This window comes from Pristiophorus japonicus, chromosome 7 (genome assembly GCF_044704955.1).
Source record: "Pristiophorus japonicus isolate sPriJap1 chromosome 7, sPriJap1.hap1, whole genome shotgun sequence".
Taxonomy (NCBI): Eukaryota; Metazoa; Chordata; class Chondrichthyes; family Pristiophoridae; genus Pristiophorus; species Pristiophorus japonicus.
This window is the reverse complement of record NC_091983.1, coordinates 245,076,932-245,101,160: the sequence shown is the minus strand read 5'-3', so window position 1 is coordinate 245,101,160 and position 24,229 is coordinate 245,076,932. Positions and strand designations below refer to the sequence as shown.

Sequence of the window (24,229 nt, the reverse complement as noted above, 5' to 3'; positions counted from 1 at the left end):
TCCGTCACAGTCACCCACCAAATATCAGCCACGAACCCTTGTCGCAAGTCCGCCACGACCTTCCCACTCCTCTGCTGTACAAGGGCTCAGCCGATGTTCCTGCCCACGCTTCAAACGGTGACCTGGGTCATAGAAACATAGAAACATAGAAAATAGGTGCAGGATTGGCCATTCGGCCCTTCGAGCCTGCACCGCCATTCAATAAGATCATGGCTGATCATTCCTTCAGTACCCCTTTCCTGCTTTCTCTCCATATCACTTGATCCCCTTAACCGCAAGAGCCATATCTAACTCCCTCTTGAATATATCCAATGAACTGGCATCAACAACTCTCTGCGGCAGGGAATTCCACAGGTTAACAACTCTCTGAGTGAAGATGTTTCTCCTCATCTCAGTCCTAAATGGCCTATCCCTTATCCAAAGACTGGCTCTGGACTTCCCCAACATCAGGAACATTGTTCCCGCATCTAATCTGTCCAGTCCCGTCAGAATCTTATATGTTTCTTATATGAATAAAGGCCCAGTTGATCCAGTCTCTCCTCATATGATAGCCCAGCCATTCCAGGAATCAGTCTAGTGAACCTTCACTGCACTCCCTCAATAGCAAAAACGTCCTTCGGCAGACTAGGCGACCAAAACTGAACACAATAGTCCAGGTGAGGCCTCACTAAGGCCCTGTACAACTGCTCCTATACTCAAATCCCCTAGCTATGAAGGCCAACATACCATTTGCCTTCTTTACCGCCTGCAGTACCTGCGTGCCCACTTTCAGTGACTGATGAACCATGACAACCAGGTCTCGTTGCACCTCCCCTTTTCCTAATCTGCCGCCATTCAGATAATACTCTGCCTTCGTGTTTTTGCCCCCAAAATGGATAACCTCACATTTATCCACATTATACTGCATCTGCCATGCATTTGCCCACTCACCTAGCCTGTCCTAGTCACCATGCAGCCTCTTAGCGTCCTCCTCACGGCTCACACCGCCACCCAGTTAAGTGTCATCCGCAAACTTGGAGATATGACACTCAATTCCTTCATCCAAATCATTAATGTATGTTGTAAAGAGCTGGGGTCACAGCACTGAGCCCTGTGGCACTCTACTAGTCACTACCTGCCATTCTGAAAAGGACCCGTTCATCCCGACTCTCTGCTTCCTGTCTGCCAACCAGTTCTCTATCCATGTCAGTACATTATCCCCAATACCATGCGCTTTGATTTTGTACAGCAATCTCTGGTGCGGGACCTTGTCAAAAGCCTTTTGAAAGTCCAAATACACCACATCCACTGGTTCTCCCTTGTCCACTCTGCGAGTTACATCCTCAAAAAATTCCAGAAGATTCGTCAAGCATGGTTTCCCTTTCATAAATCCATGCTGACTTGGTCTGATCCCATCACTGCTTTCCAAATGCGCTGCTATTTCATCCTTAATGATTGATTCCAACATTTTCCCCACTACTGATGTCAGGCTAACCGGTCTATAATTACCCGTTTTCTCTCACCCTCCTTTGTTAAAAAGTGATGTTACATTAGCTACCCTCCAGTCCATAGGAACTGATCCAGAGTCGATAGACTGTTGGAAAATAATCGCCAATGCATCCTCTATTTCTAGGGCCTCTTCCTTAAGTACTCTTGGATGCAGACTATCAGGCCCCAGGGATTTATCGGCCTTGAATCCCATCAATTTCCCTAACACAATTTCCCGTCTAATAAGGATATCTTTCACTTCCTCCTTCTCACTCGACCTACTGTCCCCAAGTACATTCGGAAAGTTATTTGTATCTTCCTTCGTGAAGACAGAACCGAAGTATTGGTTCAATTGGTCTGTCATTTCTTTGTTCCCCATTATAAATTCACCTGCATCTGACTGCAAGGGTCCTACGTTTGTCTTCAATAATCTTTTTCTCTTCACATATTTATAGAAGCTTTTGCAGTCAGTTTTTATGTTCCCTGCAAGCTTCCTCTCGTACTCTATTTTCCCCCTCTTAATTAAACCCTTAGTCCTCCTCTGTTGAATTCTAAATTTCTCCCAGTCCTCAGGTTTGTTGCTTTTTCTAGCCAAATTATATGCCTCTTCCTTGGCTTTAACACTATCCTTAATTTCCCTTGTTAGCCATAGTTGAGCCACCTTCCCAGTTTTATTTTTACTGCAGACAGTTGCTGAAGTTCATCCATGTGATCTTTAAATGTTTGCCATTGCTTATCCACCATCAACCCTTTAAGTATCCTCTCCCAGTCTATTCTAGCCAATTCATGCCTCATACCGTCGAAGTTACCTTTCCTTAAGTTCAGGACCCTAGTTTCCGAATTAACTTTGTCACTCTCCATCTTAATAAGGAATTCTGCCATATTATGGTCACTTTCCCCCAAGGGGCGTCGCACAACAAGATTGTTAATTAGTCCTTTCTCATTACACATCACTCAGTCTAGGATGGCTAGCTCCCTGGTTGGTTCCTCGACATATTGGTCTGGAAAACCATCCCTAATACACTCCAGGAAATCTTCCACCACCGCATTGCTACCAGTTAGGTTAACCCAATCAATATGTAGATTAAAGTCGCCCATGATTACTGGTTTACCTTTATTGCACACATCCCTTATTTCTTGTTTGATGCTGTCCCCAACCTCACTACTACTATTTGGTGGTCTATACACAACTCCCACTAGCGTTTTCTGCCCTTTGGAATTCCGCAGCTCCACCCATACCGATTCCACATCATCCAGGCTAATGTCCTTCCTTACAATTGCATTGATTTCCTCTTTAACCAGCAATGCCACCCCGCCTCCTTTTCCTTTCTGTCTATCCTTCCTAAATGCTGAATACCCTGAATACCCTTGCGTCCTGATGACATCACCCAGTCGCCCACCTCAAAGCCATCGCACATTTGTGTCAGTGGCATGCTCCAGCTCTTTTTATAGTCGCAACCTGCGAAGATGTTCTCTCGCAGGTCGGGGTGGCCTACGATGTCCCAGGGCCCGGCGCTCCATTAATATAGATTGTAAATAGCTGAGGCCGAATCATTAATTCTTGCAGCATCCCACGACTTACAGCCTGCCAATCGTTTATTCCTACTGTCTGTTTTCTGTTTGTTAAAAGTCCTTTATCCATGCTTATCTACTGGCATACCTTTTAATCTAATTTCCAAATTTACCTTTGCCAACTCATCCCTCAAAGCTACATAATTGGCTTTGTTTAAAATTCAGGAGGTGAAATTTGCCTGCGCCCCGATTGGGGGTGGTACATTGCTCGGGGTGGTACTTACTGTGCCTGGCATGGAATTCCGCCCTGGCCGCTGAATTGGCCTTACCACCCCTCAAAGGAAGTGGAACGCAATCTCGCACCTTCCAATTCCGGGACCAGCGGCGCTAACAGGGTGCGATCTGGAGTGCTATGTGGAAGCACTGCCGTGCTTCAACGCCGCTGCCCTTCGCTTAAAGGGGAGAGCCGCTGCGCAGTCTGCAAGGGGGTCTCTGATGACCTCCACTGGACCACCAGGGCAGCCCGGCACCCAAAGCAGTGAGCTGGTGTGTGCCATCTCCCCTCCTCCCGGGCGAAAAGTGCGCCCCATGGAGGCGCTAACGGGCATCATAAAAAGGGGAAATTTCACCCCTCAGACTCTAGTGATGGACTTAAGAATGTCACTTTCAAACACAATGTGAATTTTTATCATATTATTATCACCCTTTGTTAGACGATCTTTTACTAAAGGATTACGAATTAACCCTGTCTCATTACACAAAACAAGATCTAAAATAGCTTGTTCCCTGGTTAGTTCATGACGTATTGCTCGAGGAAACTGTCTCGAATCCATTCCATGATCTTGTTCTCCAGACCACACTTGCCCAATCCATGTGCAGATTAAAGTCCTCCACGATTATTGTATAACCTTTGTTATAAGCTCCTGCTGTTTCTTGATAATGCACGGTCCAATGGTGTAGCTTCTGTTAGGGGGACAAAAAACTTCTCCCACCGTTGTTTTCTGCCTCTTGCTATTTCTTATCTGCACTCATCCTGATTCTACTTCCTTATCTTCTGTGCCAAGATCCTTTCTCACCAATGTCCTTATGAGGAGGTGCGTGGAGAGGCGGGAGTTCCGGGGTTGGCGAGAGACCTGTAAAGGCCAGTGAGACCGGGAGCAGCGTCGAGGAGGTGCGTGGAGAGGCGGGAGTTCCGGGGTCGGCGAGAGGCCTATAAAGGCCAGTGAGACCGGGAGCAGCGTCGAGGAGGTGCGTGGAGAGGCGGGATTTCCGGGGTCGGCGAGAGGCCTATAAAGGCCAGTGAGACCGGGAGCAGCGTCGAGGAGGTGCGTGGAGAGGCGGGATTTCCGGGGTCAGCGAGAGGCCCAGCTTGTGCAGCTACAGGGAGAAGGAAAAAAAGAAGTAGAAAGAAACAGAAAGGTGACGTCACAGCCAAGGGGGTAAGTGATTGGCTGGTGATTGGTGAGTAGTTTTTCTTTTTTCTCCGATAACAGTGAGTAAACTTTAGCATTGTTGTTGCCAATTTAAGTTAATCTAAGGGTTAAGTCATGACAGGAGAGCTCGGTCACGTGATATGCTCCTCCTGTACCATGTGGGAACTCAGGGACACTTCCAGCTCCTGACGGACCGCGTTGCGGAATTGGAGCTGAGGGTGGATTCACTCTGGAGCATCCACGATGCTGAGAACGACGTGAGTAGCACGTGTTGCGAGTTGGTCTTACCGCAGGAGAAGGGTCTACAGCCAGATAGGGAATGGAAGACCAGCAGGAAGAGTAGTGCAAGGAAGGTAGTGCAGGGGTCCCCTGGGGTCATCCCCCTGCAAAACAGATACATTGCTTTGGGTACTGTTGAGGGGGATGACTCATCGGGGAGAGCAGCAGCAGCCAAGTTCATGGCACCGTGGGTGGCTCTGCTGCACAGGAGGACAGGAAAAAGAGTGAAAGAGCGATAGTGATAGAGGATTCAATTGTGAGGGGAATAGATAGGCGTTTCTGCGGCCGCAACCGAGATTCCAGGATGGTATGTTGCCTCCCTGGTGCAAGGGTCAAGGATGTCTCGGAGCGGGTGCAGGACATTCTAAAAAGGGAGGGAGAACAGCCAGTTGTCGTGGTGCACATTGGTACCAACGACATAGGTAAAAAAAGGGATGAGGTCCGACAAAACGAATTTAAGGAGCTAGGAGCTAAATTAAAAAGTAGGACCTCAAAAGTAGTAATCTCGGGATTGCTACCAGTGCCACGTGCTAGTCAGAGTAGGAATCGCAGGATAGTGCAGATGAATACATGGCTTGAGCAGTGGTGCAGCAGGGAGGGATTCAAATTCCTGGGGCAATTGGAACCGGTTCTGGGGGAGGTGGGACCAGTACAAACCGGACGGTCTGCACCTGGGCAGGACCGGAACCAATGTCCTAGGGGGAGTGTTTGCTAGTGCTGTTGGGGAGGAGTTAAACTAATATGGCAGGGGGATGGAAACCAATGCAGGGAGACAGAGGGAAACAAAAAGGAGACAAAAGTAAAAGACAGAAAGGAGATGAGGAAAAGGGGAGGGCAGAGAAACCCAAGGCAAAGAACAAAAAGGGCCACTGTACAGCAACATTCTAAAAGGACAAAGGGTGTTAAAAAAACAAGCCTGAAGGCTTTGTGTCTTAATACAAGGAGCATCCATAATAAGGTGGATGAATTAACTGTGCAAATAGATGTTAACAAATATGATGTAATCGGGATTACGGAGACGTGGCTCCAGGATGATCAGGGCTGGGAACTCAACATCCAGGGGTATTCAACATTCAGGAAGGATAGAATAAAAGGAAAAGGAGGTGGGGTAGCATTGCTGGTTAAAGAGGTGATTAATGCAATAGTTAGGAAAGACATGAGCTTGGATGATGTGGAATCTATATGGGTGGAGCTGCAGAACACCAAAAGGCAAAAAACGTTAGTGGGAGTTGTGTACAGACCTCCAAACAGTAGTAGTGATGTTGGGGAGGGCATCAAACAGGAAATTAGGGGTGCATGCAATAAAGGTGCAGCAGTTATAATGGGTGACTTTAATATGCACATAGATTGGGCTAGCCAAACTGGAAGCAATACGGTGGAGGAGGATTTCCTGGAGTGCATAAGAGATGGTTTTCTAGACCAATATGTCGAGGAACCAACTAGGGAGGAGGCCATCTTAGACTGGGTGTTGTGTAATGAGAGAGGATTAATTAGCAATCTCGTTGTGCGAGGCCCCTTGGGGAAGAGTGACCATAATATGGTGGAATTCTGCATTAGGATGGAGAATGAAACAGTTAATTCAGAGACCATGGTCCAGAACTTAAAGAAGGGTAACTTTGAAGGTATGAGGCGTGAATTGGCTAGGATAGATTGGCGAATGATACTTAAGGGGTTGACTGTGGATGGGCAATGGCAGACATTTAGAGACCGCATGGATGAAATACAACGATTGTACATTCCTGTCCGGCGTAAAAATAAAAAAGGGAAGGTGGCTCAACCTTGGCTATCAAGGGAAATCAGCGATAGTATTAAAGCCAAGGAAGTGGCATACAAATTGGCCAGAAATAGCAGCGAACCCGGGGACTGGGAGAAATTTAGAACTCAGCAGAGGAGGACAAAGGGTTTGATTAGGGCAGGGAAAATGGAGTACGAGAAGAAGCTTGCAGGGAACATTAAGACGGATTGCAAAAGTTTCTGTACATATGAAAAGAGAAAAAGTTTAGCAAAGACAAACGTAGGTCCCCTGCAGTCAGAATCAGGGGCAGACATAACGGGGAACAAAGAAATGGCAGACCAATTGAACAAGTACTTTGGTTCGGTATTCACTATGGAGGACACAAACAACCTTCCAGATATAAAAGGGGTCAGAGGGTCTAGTAAGGAGGAGGAACTGAGGGAAATCCTTATTAGTCGGGAAATTGTGTTGGGGAAATTGATGGAATTGAAGGCCCAGGGCCTGATAGACTGCATCCCAGAGTACTTAAGGAGGTGGCCTTGGAAATAGCGGATGCATTGACAGTCATTTTCCAACATTCCATGGACTCTGGATCAGTTCCTATCGAGTGGAGGGTAGCCAATGTAACCCCACTTTTTAAAAGAGGAGGGAGAGAGAAAACAGGGAATTATAGACTGGTCAGCCTGACCTCAGTAGTGGGTAAAATGATGAATCAATTATTAAGGATGTCATAGCAGCGCATTTGGAAAGAGGTGACATGACAGGTCCAAGTCAGCATGGATTTGTGAAAGGGAAATCATGCTTGAGAAATCTTCTGGAATTTTTTAAGGATGTTTCCAGTAGAGTGGACAAGGGAGAACCAGTTGATGTGGTATATTTGGACTTTCAGAAGGCTTTCGACAAGGTCCCACACAAGAGATTAATGTGCAAAGTTAAAGCACATGGGATTGGGGGTAGTGTGCTGACATGGATTGAGAACTGGTTGTCAGACAGGAAGCAAAGAGTAGGAGTAAATGGGTACTTTTCAGAATGGCAGGCAGTGACTAGTGGGGTGCCGCAGGGTTCTGTGCTGGGGCCTCAGCTGTTTACACTGTACATTAATGATTTAGATGAGGGGATTAAATGTAGTATCTCCAAATTTGCGGATGATACTAAGTTGGGTGGCAGTGTGAGCTGCGAGGAGGATGCTATGAGGCTGCAGAGTGACTTGGATAGGTTAGGTGAGTGGGCAAATGCATGGCAGATGAAGTATAATGTGGATAAATATGAGGTTATCCACTTTGGTGGTAAAAACAGAGAGACAGACTATTATCTAAATGGTGACAGATTAGGAAAAGGAGAGGTGCAATGAGACCTGGGTGTCATGGTACATCAGTCATTGAAGGTTGGCATGCAGGTACAGCAGGCGGTTAAGAAAGCAAATGGCATGTTGGCCTTCATAGCGAGGGGATTTGAGTACAGGGGCAGGGAGGTGTTGCTACAGTTGTACAGGGCCTTGGTGAGGCCACACCTGGAGTATTGTGTACAGTTTTGGTCTCCTAACTTGAGGAAGGACATTCTTGCTTTTGAGGGAGTGCAGCGAAGGTTCACCAGACTGATTCCCGGGATGGCGGGACTGACCTAACAAGAAAGACTGGATCAACTGCGCTTGTATTCACTGGAGTTCAGAAGAATGAGAGGGGACCTCATAGAAACGTTTAAAATTCTGACGGGTTTAGACAGGTTAGATGCAGGAAGAATGTTCCCAATGTTTGGGAAGTCCAGAACCAGGGGTCACAGTCTAAGGATAAGGGGTAAGCCATTTAGGACCGAGATGAGGAGAAACTTCTTCACCTAGAGAGTGGTGAACCTGTGGAATTCTCTACCACAGAAAGTTGTTGAGGCCAATTCACTAAATATATTCAAAAGGGAGTTAGATGAAGTCCGTACTACTAGGGGGATCAAGGGGTATGGCGAGAAAGCAGGAGGGGGGTACTGAAGTTTCATGTTCAGCCATGAACTCATTGAATGGCGGTGCAGGCTAGAAGGGCCGAATGACCTACTCCTGCACCTATTTTTCTATGTTTCTATTTCTTCTATGTCATTCTTTATTATCAGGGCTACCACTCCTCCTGTTGCAGTCTGCCTGTCTTTTTGATACATCAAATACCCTGGAATATTTAGTTCCCAACCTTTGCCACCTTGCAACGATATTTCTGTAATGGATATTAGAGGATACCCATTAATCACTATTTGTGCCACTAATTCATCTATCTTGTTACAAATACTTCATGCATTCAGGTAAAGAGCCTTTAGTATTAACCTTTAACCATTGTTGCATGCTTTCACCTTATTCACTGATGCACGATTACTTTTCAACACTCTATCCCTTCCTGTCATGCACTGCTTATCTGTTCCACTGCTCCAGTGCCTTGACTTTTCTCTTTAGATTTCTCAATTTCCCCTCATTTGATCACTTCCCCCGGATCACCCCCCACCCCCCCACACCCCCCTCCCCCCCACCCTCATGATTAAAGCATTGTCTGAAGCCCTAGCTATTCGATTTGCCAGGACACCGGTCCCAGCCTGATTTAAGTGGAAACCGTTCCAATGGAACAGCTCCCTCTTTCCCCAGTACTGGTGCCAGTGCCTCATGAATCAAAACCCCTTCCTCCCACACCGCTCTGCTTTTAACTCTCTGATCTGCTTGTGCCTATATCAACTTGTGCATGGCTCTGGAAACAATCCAGAGATTATTACCTTTGAGGCTCTGCTTTTTAAGTTGGACCTTAGCTCCTCAAACTCTCTCAGCAGAAACTCATTCCTAGTTCTACCTATGTCATTGGTTCCTACGTGGACCACAACAACTGGATCATCCCTCTCCCACTCCAAATTTTTCTCCAGCCGTGAGGAGTTATCCTCAACACTGGCAGGCAACACAACCTTCAGTACTCTTGGTTGCAGCTGCAGAGAGCAGTATCTATTCCCCTGACTATACTGTCCCCTACCACTACAACATTCCTTTTCCTTCCCCCACTTTAATGGCCTCCTCTACCATGGTGCCGTGGTCAGTTTGCTCATCCACCCTGCAGACTTTTCCCTCATTCACACAGCCAGCAAGAATCTCATACCTGTTGGATAGGGCAAAGGCCAAGGCTCCTCCGGCACTGCACCTGGGGTCGTCTGACTTGCCTGAGTTGCAATCATACCCATCTGTCCCTGACGTCTAACCAGACCTGCACTACTATCTCACCTAAGGGTTGTGACAGACTCCTAGATCAAAGTGTCCAAGTAACTCTCCCCCTCCCTGATGCCCCACCATGTCTGCACCTCGGACTCCAGCTCAACAAGTCTGAACTGAAGTTTGTCGAGTTGCAGACACTTACTGCAGATGTGGTCGTCCGGGATCGCAATGCACTCCACAAACTCCCACATGCTGCAGTTGCAACACGCCACCAACTTTATAACCTTGTTTTAACTATTTAGTTAATAAAGATTATGGGGCTGAAATTGCCCCTTTCTTTAAGAGCTGTGAATGCCTAAAAGAGGCGTCCATGGGTCGCTGATGACCCTCCACCTAGTGTGTGGAGTCAGGACTATTTTGAGTCTCTGCTTGAGTGCTGGGCTGATCGTGCGGCATCCCTGCTCCATGGTGGTCCAGGTAGGTCCATTTTTCATTTGCAGAGTATGCAGCATGGGCCCTTCTCTTTAAGTGAGGGAAGGGCCTCCCTGACATGGCAGCGCTGCATGGTCCAGTGAGCAGCACTGCTCAGGCGCCTGCCCCTTTTGCATTCCAAGAGGAAATGGAGCATTTGATATAACGCTCCACTTCCTGCCGGAGGCGGTAACCAACATTTTTTGAGAGGGGCGAGACTTCAGCGCCTGGCGTGAAGTCTCATGCCTCCCAACGGTTACTGTCCCAAAACGGGATGATAATCAATTTCACCCCCTCTCTGCATTCACAGATGCTGTTTACTTTTATCGTTTACCTAGATGAAGTACTTTTGGTGTAGGTAAGTTATCTTGTTGTGTGCAAGGGATTTGACTAGGGAAAAATTGGAAAGCATACAAATAAAAAGTGAAGTAATATCAAACTGAATTATAGAACAAGATTGACTCCATGACACAATTATTCATAGATGTAAACACCTGAGGAAATGGTAGAATGTTGACCTGTTGCTTTATTATTAATTGCTGCTGATGTTGTTGTTTTCTCTCCAGGAAGGAGCTGGGACTGCTGCAGAAATTGTACAGTCTGTATGATGCAGTGATGAATAATATTAGTGGTTACTATGACTTGCTGTGGACTGAGCTCGACATTGAGAAGATTAACGCTGAGCTCTTGGAATTTCAAAACAGGTAACTGAACTAGGCCGGTTTATATATAACTAACTTAGCTATTGGATAAAACATATATTTTATCGCACTTTTAATTCATGAATATTCAGTATGTTAAACACATTGTGAAGTGCATACCATAGCACCTGGCATAGGCTCGCCAAATTTGATTTGATGTATTCCTGGAGCTTTGATCATGTGACGACGTGAGATTTGATCACATGGCATTAGATCACGTGAAACTGCAATCACATGACATTTGATGATGTGAAATAGCCCACTATTTGAGTGTCTCAGTATCACCAAGCCCCAAATGAAATATTTGACTTTTTGTTTTATAGCGAGAGGAATAACATAATTTGTAAAGCAAAGAGCGTAAGAACATAAGAATTAGAAGAAGTAGGCCATTTGGCACCTCGAGCCCAATCCGCCATTCAATGAGATTATGGCCGATCTTCTACCTCAACTCTACTTTCCTGCACGATCCCCATATCCCTCGATTCCTTTAACATCCAAAAATCTATCCATCTCTGTCTTGAATATACTCATAGACTGAGCCTCCACAGCCCTCTGAGGTAGAGAATGCCAGTGAATCAGCACCCTCTGAGTAAAGAAATTTCTCCTCATCTCCATCCTAAATGACCAACCCCTTATTCTGAGACTGTGAGCCCTGGTTCTAGACACCTCAGCCAGAGGAAACATCCTCCCTGCATCTACCCTGTCAAGCCCTGTAAGAATTTTGTATGTTTCAATGAGATCACCTTCATTCTTCTAAACTTTAGAGAATATAGGCCGAGTCTACTCAATCTCTCCTCATAGGATAATCTCCCCATCCCAGGAATCAGTCTGGTGAACCTTTGTTGCACTCCCTCAATGGCAAGTATATCCTTCCTTAGGTAAGGAGACCAAAACTGTACACCATACTTCAGGTGCAGTCTCACCAGGGCCCAATATAATTGCTTTGTTAATTGTTTGCTGCAGAATCATAGAATCATAGAAATTTACAGCATGGAAGGAGGCCATTTCGGCCCATCGTGTCCGCATTGGCCGACCAAGAGCCATCCAGCCTAATACCACTTTCCAGCTCTTGGTCCGTAATCCTGTAGGTTAAAGCACTATAAGTCACATCCAAGTATTTTCTAAATGTAGTGAGGCTTTCTGCCTCTCCCTCCCTTTCAGGCAGTGAGTTCCAGACCCCCATCACCTTCTGGATAAAGCAATCTCTCCTCATATCTCGTCTATACCTCCCCTCAATTACTTTAAATCTATGGCTCACTCTGCCAAGGGAAACAGGTCTACCCAGGCCCCTCATAATTTTATACACCTCAATCAGGTCTCCCCTCAGCCTCCTCTGTTCCAAAGAAAACAGATCCAGCATCTCCAATCTTTCCTCATAGCCAAAATTCTCCTCTCCTGACAACATTCTTGTAAATCTCCGCTGCACCCTCTCCAGTGCAATCACATCTTTCCTGTAATGTGGTGACCAGAACAGCACACAGTACTCCAGCTGCGGCCTAACCAGTGTTTTATACAGTTCAAGCATAACCTCCTTGCTCTTGTATTCCCTGCCTCGACTACTAAAGGCAGGTATTCCATATGCCTTCTTAAACACCTTATCTACCTGGCCTGCTGCCTTTAAGGATCTGTGGACCTACACTCCAAGGTCCCTTTGTTTCTCCACACTTTTCAGTGTCATACCATTTAATGTGTATTCACTTGACTCTTTAGATCTCCCCAAATGCATTACCTCACACTTAGCTGGATTGAATTCTATTTGCCACTGTTCTGCCCACCTGACCTGTACATTATTATCTTCTTGCAGTCCGCAGCTTTCTTCTTCATTACCAACCACACAGCCGATTTTAGTGCCATCTGCAAGCTTCTTAATCATACCCCCAACATTCAAGTCCAAATCATTGATATGTACCACAAAAAGCAAGGGACCCAGCACTGAGCCCTGCGGAACCTCACTGGATACAGCCTTTCAGTCACAAAAACATTACCCTTTGCTTCCTGCCTCTGAGCCAATTTTGGATCCAACTTGCCACTTTGCCCTGGATCACATGGGCTTTTACTTTCATGACCAGTCTGCCATGTGGGACCTTATCAAATGCTTTGCTAAAGTCCATATACATTACATTATACGCATTGCCCTCATCAACCCTCCTGGTTACCTCCTCGAAAAATTCAATCAAGTTAGTCAGACATGACCTTCGCTGAACAAATTCATGCTGACTGTCCTTGATTAATCCTGTACCTGTATCTTCTTTCAGTGATTTGTACACAAGGACACCCAAGTCCCCTCTGCACTTCCCAATCTCTCTCCATTTAAAAAATACTCTGCGTTTCTATTTGTCCTAGCAAAGTGGATAACTTCACATTTCTCCACATTATATTCCATTTGTCATGTTCTTGCTCACTCACTTAGCCTGTCTATATCCTCTTAAAGTTTCGTTGCATCTTCTCACAACTTACATTCCCACCTAGCTTTGTATCATTAGCAAACTTGGGTATATTACATTTGGCCCCCTCATCCAAATCATGGATATAGATTGTGAATAGCTGGGGCCCAAGCACCGATCCTTGTGGCACCCCAATATTTACAGCCTGCCAACCCGAAAATGACCCGTTTATTCCTACTCACTGTTTTCTGTCCATTAACCAATCCTCAATCGATGCTCATATATTACCCCCAATCCCATGAGCCCTATTTTTGTTCAATAACCTCTTGTGTGGCACCTTATCGAATGCCTTATGAAAATCCAAATACGCCACACCCACTGGTTCCCCCTTATCTATTCTGATAGTTGCCCTCTTACCACATCCTTAATAATAGATTCTAGAATTTTCCCGACTACTGATGTCAGGCTAACCAGCCTGCAGTTCCCTATTTTCTCTCTCCCTCCTTTCTTAAATAGCAGGGTTACGCTAGCTGCCTTCCAATCTGTGGGAACTGTTCGAGAATCTATGGAATTTTGGAAGCTGACAACCAATGCATCCACTATCTCTATAGCCAGCTCTTTCAAGACCCTAGAATGTTGGTCATTAGGTCCAGGGGATTTATCAGCTTTCAGTTCCATTAATTTCTCCAGTGCTATATTTTTACTAAAACTAATTTCTTTCAGTTCCTCATTCTCGCTAGACCCCTGATACTCCACTATTTCTGGACGGTTTCTTGAGTCTTCTTCCGTGAAGACAGACACAAAGTATTTGTTTAATTTCACTGCTATTTACTTATTCCCCATTATAATTTCTCCTGTCTCAGCCGGTTGGGGACCCACATTTACTTTCGCTAATCTTTCCCTTTTTACAGACTTACAGAAGCTTTTACAGTCTCTTTTTGTCTCTCGTTCATTTTCAATCATATTCCATTTGCCTTTCTTTATCAATGTCCATTGCTTCATTTTAAAATCCTCTCAATCCTCAGGCTCACTGCTCTTTTAGACAACATTATAAGCCTCTTCCTTTGATCTACTATCTTTAACTTCCCTTGTTAGCCACGGTTGGATCATAAGAACATAAGAACATAAGAATTAGGAACAGGAGTAGGCCATCTAGCCCCTCGAGCCTGCTCTGCCATTCAACAAGATCATGGCTGATCTGGCCATGGACTCAGCTCCACTTACCTGCCCGCTCCCCATAACCCTTAATTCCCTTATTGGTTAAAAAGCTATCTATCTGTGACTTGAATACATTCAATGAGCTAGCCTCAACTGCTTCCTTGGGCAGAGAATTCCACAGATTCACAACCCTCTGGGAGAAGAAATTCCTTCTCAACTCGGTTTTAAATTGGCTCCCCCGTATTTATGAGGCTGTACCCCCTAGTTCTAGTCTCCCCGACCAGTGGAAACAACCTCTCTGCCTCTATCTTGTCTATCCCTTTCATTATTTTAAATGTTTCTATAAGATCACCCCTCATCCTTCTGAACTCCAACGAGTAAAGACCCAGTCTACTCAATCCATATTCATAAGGTAACCCCCTCATCTCCGGAATCAGCCTCGTGAATCGTCTCTGTACCCCCTCCAAAGCTAGTAAATCCTTCCTTAAGTAAGGTGACCAAAACTGCACACAGTACTCCAGGTGCGGCCTCACCAATACCCTATACAGTTGCAGCAGGACCTCCCTGCTTTTGTACTCCATCCCTCTTGCAATGAAGGCCAACATTCCATTTGCCTTCCTGATTACCTGCTGCATCTGCAAACTAATTTTTTGGGATTCATGCACAAGGACCCCCAGGCTCCTCTGCACCGCAGCATGTTGTAATTTCTCCCATTCAAATACTATTCCCTTTTACTGTTTTTTTTCCCAAGGTGGATTACCTTACACTTTCTGACATTGTATTCCATCTGCCAAACCTTAGTCCATTTGCTTAACCTATCTAACTCTCTTTGCAGCCTCTCTGTGTCCTCTACACAACCTGCTTTCCCACTAATCTTTGTGTCATCTGCAAATTTTGTTACACTACACTCTGTCCCCTCTTCCAGGTCATCTATGTATATTGTAAACAGATTTGGTCCCAGCACCGATCCCTGTGGCACACCACTAACCACCGATTTCCAACCCAAAAAGGACCCATTTATCCCGACTCTCTGCTTTCTGTTAGCCAGCCAATTCTCGATCCATGCTAATACATTTCCTCTGACTCCACGTACCTTTATCTTCTGCAGTAACCTTTTTGTGTGGTCCCTTATCGAATGCCTTTTCTTGTGGGGTTTTTGTGTCTTAAAGTTGTGTCTGTTTGTTGTAAATTATGTATTAATTCTTTAAATGCTTGTCTACCATCATACCTTTTAATGTAGTTTCCCAGTCCTTCCTTAGCCAACTCTCCCCTCATACCTACGTGGTTTCCTTTCTTTAGATTTAAGACCCTAGTTTCAGATTTAACTAATCACTTTCAAACTTAATGTAAAATTCAATCATATTATGGTCACTCTTCCCGAAAGGACCCTTTATTGCAAGGTTATTAATTAACCCTGTCTCATTGCACAATACTAGTTGGTTCCTGAATCTAGAAAACCATCTTGTAAACATTACATGAATTTGTCCCCCACTCTATTACTGCAAATTTGGTTTGTCCAGGCTATATGTAGATTAAAGTCCCCCATGATTATTGTATTACCTTTGTTACATACACCTCTAATTTCCTGATTTATACTGTACCCTACATTACCACTCCTGTTTGGGATCCTAAAAACAACTCCCAACAATGTTTTGTGCCCTTTGCTGTTTCTTAGCTCCACCCAAATATGATTCTATTTCTTGTTTTTCCGAGCTAAAATCTTTTCCCTATTCTGTCTTTATCCCATCCTTTATTATCAGGGCTACCCCTCCTCCTTTTCCATTTTGTCCATCTCTTCATAAAGTTAAGAATCCTGGAATATTTAGTTTCTAACCTTGGTCACTTTGCAACCACTTCTCCATAATGACAATTCGATCAAACCTACTACTTTCTATCTATGCTATTAATTCATCTATTTTGTTGCGAATGCTTTGCGCATTCGGATATAGTGCCTTTAATTTTGACTTTTTTGTATTTTTCCCTGATGTCACCTTCAAACTTTAGTCAGTGATACCCTATAACCTTTGTTACACTCTCTGTCCCTTCCTGACCCACTCTACTTATTTTTACCCACAACTCTGTTCTGCTCGAGAGCCTTGACATTTCTCTTGCTGCTTTTAAATTTACTCTTTCCTAAATCCTCCCATACCCCTTAATTAATTAAAAGCCGTGTCTACTGACCTAGTTATTCAATTTGCCAGGACATTGGTCCCAGCCCAGTTCAAGTGGAGCCCGTCCCAACGGAAGAGCTCCCTCTTTCCCCAGTACTGGTGCCAGTGCCCCATGAAGCAAAACCCTTGCCTCCCACACCACTCTTTGAACCGCACAACTAACTTTCTAATCTGCTTATCCCGATACCAATTGGCACAGACTCAGGTAACAATCCAGAGATTATTACCTTTGAGGTTCTGCTTTTTAATTTGGACATCCACTCCTCAAACTCTTTCAGTGGAACCTCATGCCTAGTTCTACTGATGTCATTCATTCCTTTGAGGACCACAACAATTGGATCTCTCCTTCCTACGCCAAGTTCTTCTCTAGCCGATGATGTCTTTTACCCTGGCAGGCAACACAACTTTCGGAACTCAAGGTCGCAGCGACAGAGAACAGTATCTATCCATCTGACTATACTGTCCCCTACCACAATACATTCCCTTTCACTCCCGGCACTTAAATGCCCTCCTGCAGCATGGTGGCCATGGTCAGCCTGCTCATCCATCCTGCAGGCTTTTCCCTCATCCACACAGGCAGCAAAAACCTCACACCTGTTGGAGAAGGCCAAAGGCTCCTGGGGTCCTTTTACCTGCCTGAGTTGCAGTCACACCCTCCTGTCCCTGACCACTAACCAGACCTGTACCACTACCTAACCCTAGGGGTGTGACTGCCTTCTAGATCAAAGTGTCCAGGTAACTCTCCCCCTCTCTGATGCTCCACAATGTCTGCATCTCAAACTCCAGCTCAACAAATCTGAGCTGAAGTTCCTCAAGATATAGGCACTTACTGCAAACATGGTTGTCCAGGATCACAATACTCTCCACAAATCCCACATGGCGCAGTTGAGGCACACCTCCTGCACTGCCATCCCTATATGACCTTGTTTTATTTAATTAAATGTAATTAAATTTGTATTTAAGTAACTTAGTTCACAGTTTAGTTTCTTGACTTCTTAATTGATCTGTGTTAAATAATGGGTAATGAAATTAAATATCTACCTGTAACACAAAGCACTACAAATAGTGTGGGCAAAAAACTGCAACTCATTCCCCCTTGTCTCTAAATTCCCCCTTTTTTCCAAAGAAGGACCACAAAAGAATAGAAAAATATAGTAATGTTTAAATAAAAACTGCTTTTGTGATGTTTCTACAGTATCGACCATAAGGAGAAATACCAAGTAAATATTACTAATTCTTAAAGTTTGCATATATTTTATATGACTTTTTACAATACACAGCAAGTTATAAAAACAGCAAATAAAACCAAAACTTAACCAAATTCAATTCAGTGACTCCCACATCCCACCGCTGAAACCCAGTTTCAGGGAGTTGAGGATCAGTCCTCAGTGAGCAGTACCAAAGCTACCTGACTCCTGTAATAAAATACATTATGCACAGGCTGACATTAATTCTCCCTCTCTCCAGTTTGCATTCCTTTATCTCTCCCTCCCTCCCCAGCTTGTCTTTATCTTGCTGGTCCCTTGCAGTCAGAATCAGGTGAATTTATAATGGGGAAAAAAGAAATGGCAGACCAATTGAACAAATATTTTGGTTCTGTCTTCAATAAGGAGGAGACAAATAACCTTCTGGAAATACTAGAGGACCGAGGGTCTAGCGAGGAACTGAAGGAAATTGTCGGAAATTGTGTTAGGGAAATTGATGGGATTGAAGGCCAATCAATCCCCAAGGCCTGATAGACTGCATCCCAGAGTACTTAAGGAAGTGGCCCTAGAAATAGTGGATGCATTGGTGATCATTTTCCAACATTGTATAGACTGTGGATCAGTTCCTAAAGATTGGAGGGTAGCTAATGTAACCCAACTTTTTAAAAAAGGAGGGAGAGAGAAAACAGGGAATTATAGACCAGTTAGCCTGACATCGGTAGTGGGGAAAATGTTGGAATCAATTATTAAAGCTGTGACAGGATCGGTCCAAGTCAGTATGGATTTATGAAAGGCAACTCATGCTTGACTCATCTTCTAGAATTTTTTGGGGATGTAACTAGTAGAGTGGACAAGGGAGAACCAGTGGATGTGTGTATTTGGACTTTCAAAAGGCTTTTGACAAGGTCCCACACAAGAGATTAATGTGCAAAATTAAAGCTTATAGTATTGTATTGATATGGATAGAAAACTGGTTGGCAGATAGGAAGCAAAGAGTAGGAATAAATGGGTCCTTTTCAGAATGGCAGGCAGTGACTCGTGGGGTACCGCAAGATTCAGTGCTGGGACCCCAGTTATTTACAATATACATTAATGATTTGGATGAAGGAATTGAGTGTAATATCTCCAAGTTTGCAGATGGCACGAAGCTGGGTGGAGGTGTGAGCTGTGAGGAGGATGCTAAGAGGCTGCAGGGTGACTTGGACAGGTTAGGTGAGTGGGCAAATGTGTGGCAGATGCAGTATAATATGGATAAATGTGAGGTTATCCACTTTGGTGGCAAAAACAGGAAGACAGAATATTACCTGAATGGTGACAAATTAGGAAAAGGGGAGGTACAACGAGACTTGGGTTTCATAGTACATCAGTCATTGAAAGTTGGCATGCAGGTACAGTAGGCGGTGAAGAAGGCAAATGGCATGTTGGCCTTCATAGCGAGAGGATTTGAGTATCGAAGTAGGGAGGTCTTACTGCAGTTGTACAGGGCCTTGGTGAGGCCACACCTTGAATATTGTGTACAGTTTTGGTCTCCTAATTTGAGGAAGGACATTCTTGCTATTGAGGGAGTGCAGCGAAGGTTCACCAGACTGATTCCTGGGATGCCAGGACTGACATATGATGAAAGACTGGATCGACTAAGCTTATATTTACTGGAATTTAGAAGAATGAGAGGGGATCTCATAGAAACATATAAAATTCTGACGGGATTGGACAGGTTAGATGCAGGAAGAATGTTCCTGATGTTGGGGAAGTCCAGAACCAGGGGTCACAGTTTTAAGGATAAGGGGTAAATGATTTAGGGCCGAGGTGAGTGAGAATTGTGAACCTGTGGAACTCTCTACCACAGAAAGTTGTTGAAGCCAGTTCATTAGATATATTCAAAAGGGAGTTAGATGTGGCATTTACGGCTAAATGGATCAAGGGGTATGGAGAAAAATCAGGAATGGGTTACTGAAGTTGCATGATCAGCCATGATCATATTGAATGGTGGTGCAGACTCAAAAGGACGAATGGCCTACTCCTGCACCTATTTTCTAAGTTTCTGATCCGCCCGGAGCAGGAAGACCTGGTAGACTGCGGGAAACCAGGACAGAATCACCGCCTGGAAGTCCACCTGATTGACAGGTTGGCTTCCAATTGTGTTGGGAACGCTGGATAGGAGGCTGCAACCATAACAACAACTTGTATTTATATAGCGCCTTTAACGTAGTGAAACGTCTCAAGGCGCTTCACGGGGGTATTATGAGATAAAAAATTTGACACCGAGCCACATAAGTAGAAATTAATGCAGGTGACCAAAAGCTTGGTCAAAGATGTAGGTTTTAAGGAACGTCTCGCAGGAGGAAAGAGGGGTAGCGAGGCAGAGAGGTCTAGGCAGGGAGCTCCAGAGCTTGTAGCCCTGGCAACAGAAGGCACGGCCACCAATGGTTGAGTGATTATAATCAGGGATGCTCAAGGGGGCAGAATTAGAGAAGCGCAGACATCTTGGGGGGGTTTGTGGGGCTGGAGGAGATTGAAGAGATTGAGAGGGGCGAACCCCGAACCCAAGGGGGGAGCGGGTTCTGATCCCCGACCCCGGGGGGGGAGTTCCGATCCCCAAGAGAAACATAAAAACTTAGGGGGTCCGAGCCCCGACTCTGATGATGATGAGTGAGTTTGGGAGGCCAGGAGGAAGCATTCTTGCTCCTCCCGGCCCACAAGGATTGCACCTACTGCAGCTACCGGTAATCTCGATGTTCGGGAACCCCAGCCATCCACAGTTGAACCTACATATCAGGCTTCCTGGCCTGATTATCATATTTAAAGTATCAACTCTCCTCCTGGCAGTGCGCTGGCTGCACGCTTCCTGGCCCGTTCAATTAAACCCAGAAATGGGCGGTTTGGAGGCAGCTTGGGGTCATGATACTTCCCCCACATCCCCATCCCACCCGTTTTTTAGGTTAAAAATCCCCCCTCTATGTCTCCCTTCCCACTTTGTGTTTCTCTCTCTTTCTCCCTCCAGTTTGTGTTTAGATTTCCATCCCTCCAATTTATGTTTCTCTCACGCTCTTTTTCCCAGTCTGTTTCTCTCTCTCCCAGTTTGTGTTTCTCACCCCCTCCTTCAGTTTGTTGTTCTCTCTTTCCCTCCTCCAAGTTTGTATCTTTCTCTCTGTTTCCCAGCTTGTGTTTCTCTCTCTCCCTACCCCAGTTTGTGTTTCTCTCTTTCATCCTCCACAGTTTGTGTTTCTCTCTCTCATTCTCCACAGTTTGTGTTTCTCATTCCCTACCCCAGTTTGTGTTTTTCTCTCTCCCTCCTGAAGTTTGTGTTTCTCTCTCTCTCTTCCTCCCCCAGTTTATGTTTCTCTCTCTCTCTCTCTCTTTCTCCCTTCTCCAGTTACTCTTTCAGGACTCCTGGAATGTCCAGACGATTTTCATTGGCCTTGCTGCTGTCATCCTCACAAACTGCAATGAAGAGGCATGTTCAGAATAGCCGGGAGACCAGCAAGGGCTCAGAAAACATATTTTGGTATGAGCCATGTCACCCAGGGTACTGTGCATGCCGAAATGTACAAACATCACCCCGTTCTCCCAAGTCCCAGCAGCACCCTCAAGAGACCAATCCCCCATTCCATTGGACTCCCCTCCCCCCCCCAACCACCTAACCCAGCAAAGTGGGAGGGTTGGGAACCCTAACTGAGCAGGTAGAACTTTCCACTGAAGTTACACCAGTTCCTCAGTGTAAACCCGGCAGATCCAGGCATGAATTTCTTTGCATCCACTCCACCAGCTTTCTGATTTTTCCTGATTCTTCCAGGATCTTTGATAGAAGTAACTGATATATACGGGAAAAAATTCAAGCCGTTTGCGCCTCCCGTCGGGGGTCAAACCACTTTTCTTCCAGGCCACTACCAACTCCTGTGAAATTCCAGTCATGTCCTGGGCCACTGCATCGATGATGTAGATGTCATCACCGTGTGTGGCGACCCCTTTTCGCCCCAGAGCAAAAATGCAGTAGTGTCCCATGAGGCTGCCGTGGGGCACAAACCGGATTTTAGGCCGCACGCGGGGCGAAATATAAAGGGAGGTACGGCACTGAAAAATGTTTAAATGGCCTTCTCAACTTAAGATCGCGGGGTCTGTGTCGCGATGTTGCAGCCCAGCATTCCATTTCTGTGCCAGGCTGCTGCTATTGCATCCTGCTCCCTGGTGATTTAGCGGTGGCCCCTTCTCCATCCTGCAGAGTCAGAAGCGTGGCCCTCCCCTTTAATGGAAGGGGAAGGGTCTGTGTTCCCACCAGCTCTATGCAGCTCTCCATGTTGGCTAGTGCCCTGGACCTACCCCCGAGCATTGCATCTGTTACCTCCCCCAACTGGGTCGGTATGCAATTTCACGCCAATACAATACATCCCATCAACATGTAACAAGGCAAGGGAATACACATTAAATGGTACGACACTGAAAAGTGTAGAGGAACAAAGGGACCTTGGAGTGCAGGTCCACAGATCCCTAAGGTAGCAGGCCAGGTAGATAAAGTGGTTAAGAGGGCATATGGAATACTTGCCCTTTGTAGTCGAGGTATGGAATACAGGAGCAAGGAGGTTATGCTTGAACTGTATAAAACACTGGTTAGGCCGCAGCTGGATTATTATGTGCAGTTCTGGTCACCACATTACAGGAAAGATGTAATTGCACTGGAAAGGATGCAGACGAGATTTACAAGAATGTTGCCTGGCTGGAAGTCACTGCCTGAAAGGGTGGTAGAGGCAAAAACCTTCACCACATTTTAAAAATCCTTGGATGAGCACTTCGGACCAAGAGCTGGAAAGTGGGATTAGGCTGGATAGTTCTTGGTCAGCCGGCGTGGACATTAATGGGCCGAAATGGCCTGCTTCCATGCCGTAAATTTCTATGATTCTATTATTCTGTGAACTAAGTACAAGGCAGGTGTATTCAATGGATATGCTAATGACAGAAATGTACCGTCCAATGTATTCACTCAGCACTGAGAAAATCTGTAAATTTCTGTCATACAGCATTGATAGTGCATTCAAAGTAAGGATTTGCATTAATTATAAGAAAATCAATTCAACTACAAAGCCTCACAAAATGCAAATATTGCTTCCATTTTTCGGACAGTAGGTGTCAGTAAGTATTCTGCTGTTGCCAGTTACAACTCCTCTAGTCCCTCTTTTGCTGCTTTTCTTGTCATATTACCACCCACTCTTGCCTTGCAGACTCATCCCTTTTGTCATTAAATTATCCTGCTTCCACTCTATCACAGATCTTCCCTTTTGTTCTTTCCTCCCCACCCCACCTTTCCCTGTCTGTAGTTGCTGACAGGTCACTGACCTGAAACATTAAATCTGTTTCTCCCTCCACGGATGCTGCCTGACCTGCTAAGTATTTCCAGCCTTTATTTCAGAATTCCAGTATCCGCAGTATTTTGCCTTTGTCGACTATTATAATGCTCTCCTGGCTGGCCTCCCACATTCTACCCTCCATAAACTTAAGCTCATCAAAATCTCTGCTGCCCATATCCCAACTCACATCAAGTTCCATTCACCCACTATCCCATGCTCACTGATCTACAATGGACCCTATTCACCAAACCTCAATTTTAAAATGGTTGATAAGTGTTTTTGTGACTGCAAGGCTGTTTCCAGTTGGGTTCTGCAGAGCTCAGTACTAGGCCCCTTGCTTTTTGTGGTATATATCAATGATTTGGACTTGAATACAGGGGGTATGATTAAGAAATTTGCAGGACTGCAGTTGTTCAGGGCCTTGGTGAGACCTCACCTGGAATATTGTGTTCAATTTTGGTCTCCTAATCTGAGGAAGGATGTTCTTGCTATTGAGGGAATGCAGCGAAGGTTCACCAGACTGATTCCAGGGATGGCTGGACTGACATATGAGGAGAGACTGGATCAACTGGGCCTTTATACACTGGAGTTTAGAAGGATGAGAGGGGATCTCATAGAAATGTATAAGATTCTGACGGGACTGGACAAGTCAGATGCGGGAAGAATGTTTCCGATGTTGGGGAAGTCCAGAACCAGGGGACACAGTCTTAGGATAAGGGGTAGGCCATTTAGGACTGAGATGGGGAGAAACTTCTTCACACAGAGAGTTGGTAACCTGTGGAATTCCCTACTGCAGAGAGTTGTTGATGCCAGTTCATTGGATATATTCAAGAGGGAATTAGATATGGCCCTTACGGTTAAAGGGATCAAGGGGTATGGAGAGAAAGCGGGAAAAGGGTACTGAGGGAATGATCAGCCATAATCTTATTGAATGGTGGTGCAGGCTTGAAGGGCTGAATGGCCTACTCCTGCACCTATTTTCTATGTTTCTATGTCCTATGTTTCTAGATGATACAAAAAATTGGCCATGTGGCTGATAATGAAGAAGAAAGCTGCCGACTGCAGGAAGTTATCAATGAACTGGTCAGGTGGGCAGAACAATGGCAAATCCGTTAGTAAATGTAAGGGGGTTGACTTATGAAGAAAGGTTGAGTAAGTTGGGCTAATACTCACTGGAGTTTAGAAGAATGAGAAGGGATCTTATTGAAACA

The 24,229-nt window shown here is 45.2% G+C and overlaps 1 protein-coding gene across 2 annotated transcripts in view; it reads left to right on the top strand.

The window, feature by feature from the left end:
• LOC139267485 (dynein axonemal heavy chain 8-like) overlaps window positions 1–24,229 on the top strand; it is a 2,569,686-nt gene that overhangs the window by 1,504,788 nt on the left and 1,040,669 nt on the right. For both annotated transcript variants that reach the window (XM_070885867.1, XM_070885866.1), the window contains one exon: window positions 10,627–10,764. In XM_070885867.1, coding sequence (XP_070741968.1) covers window positions 10,627–10,764 — 138 coding nt within the window. The remainder of the gene's footprint in view (window positions 1–10,626; window positions 10,765–24,229) is intronic.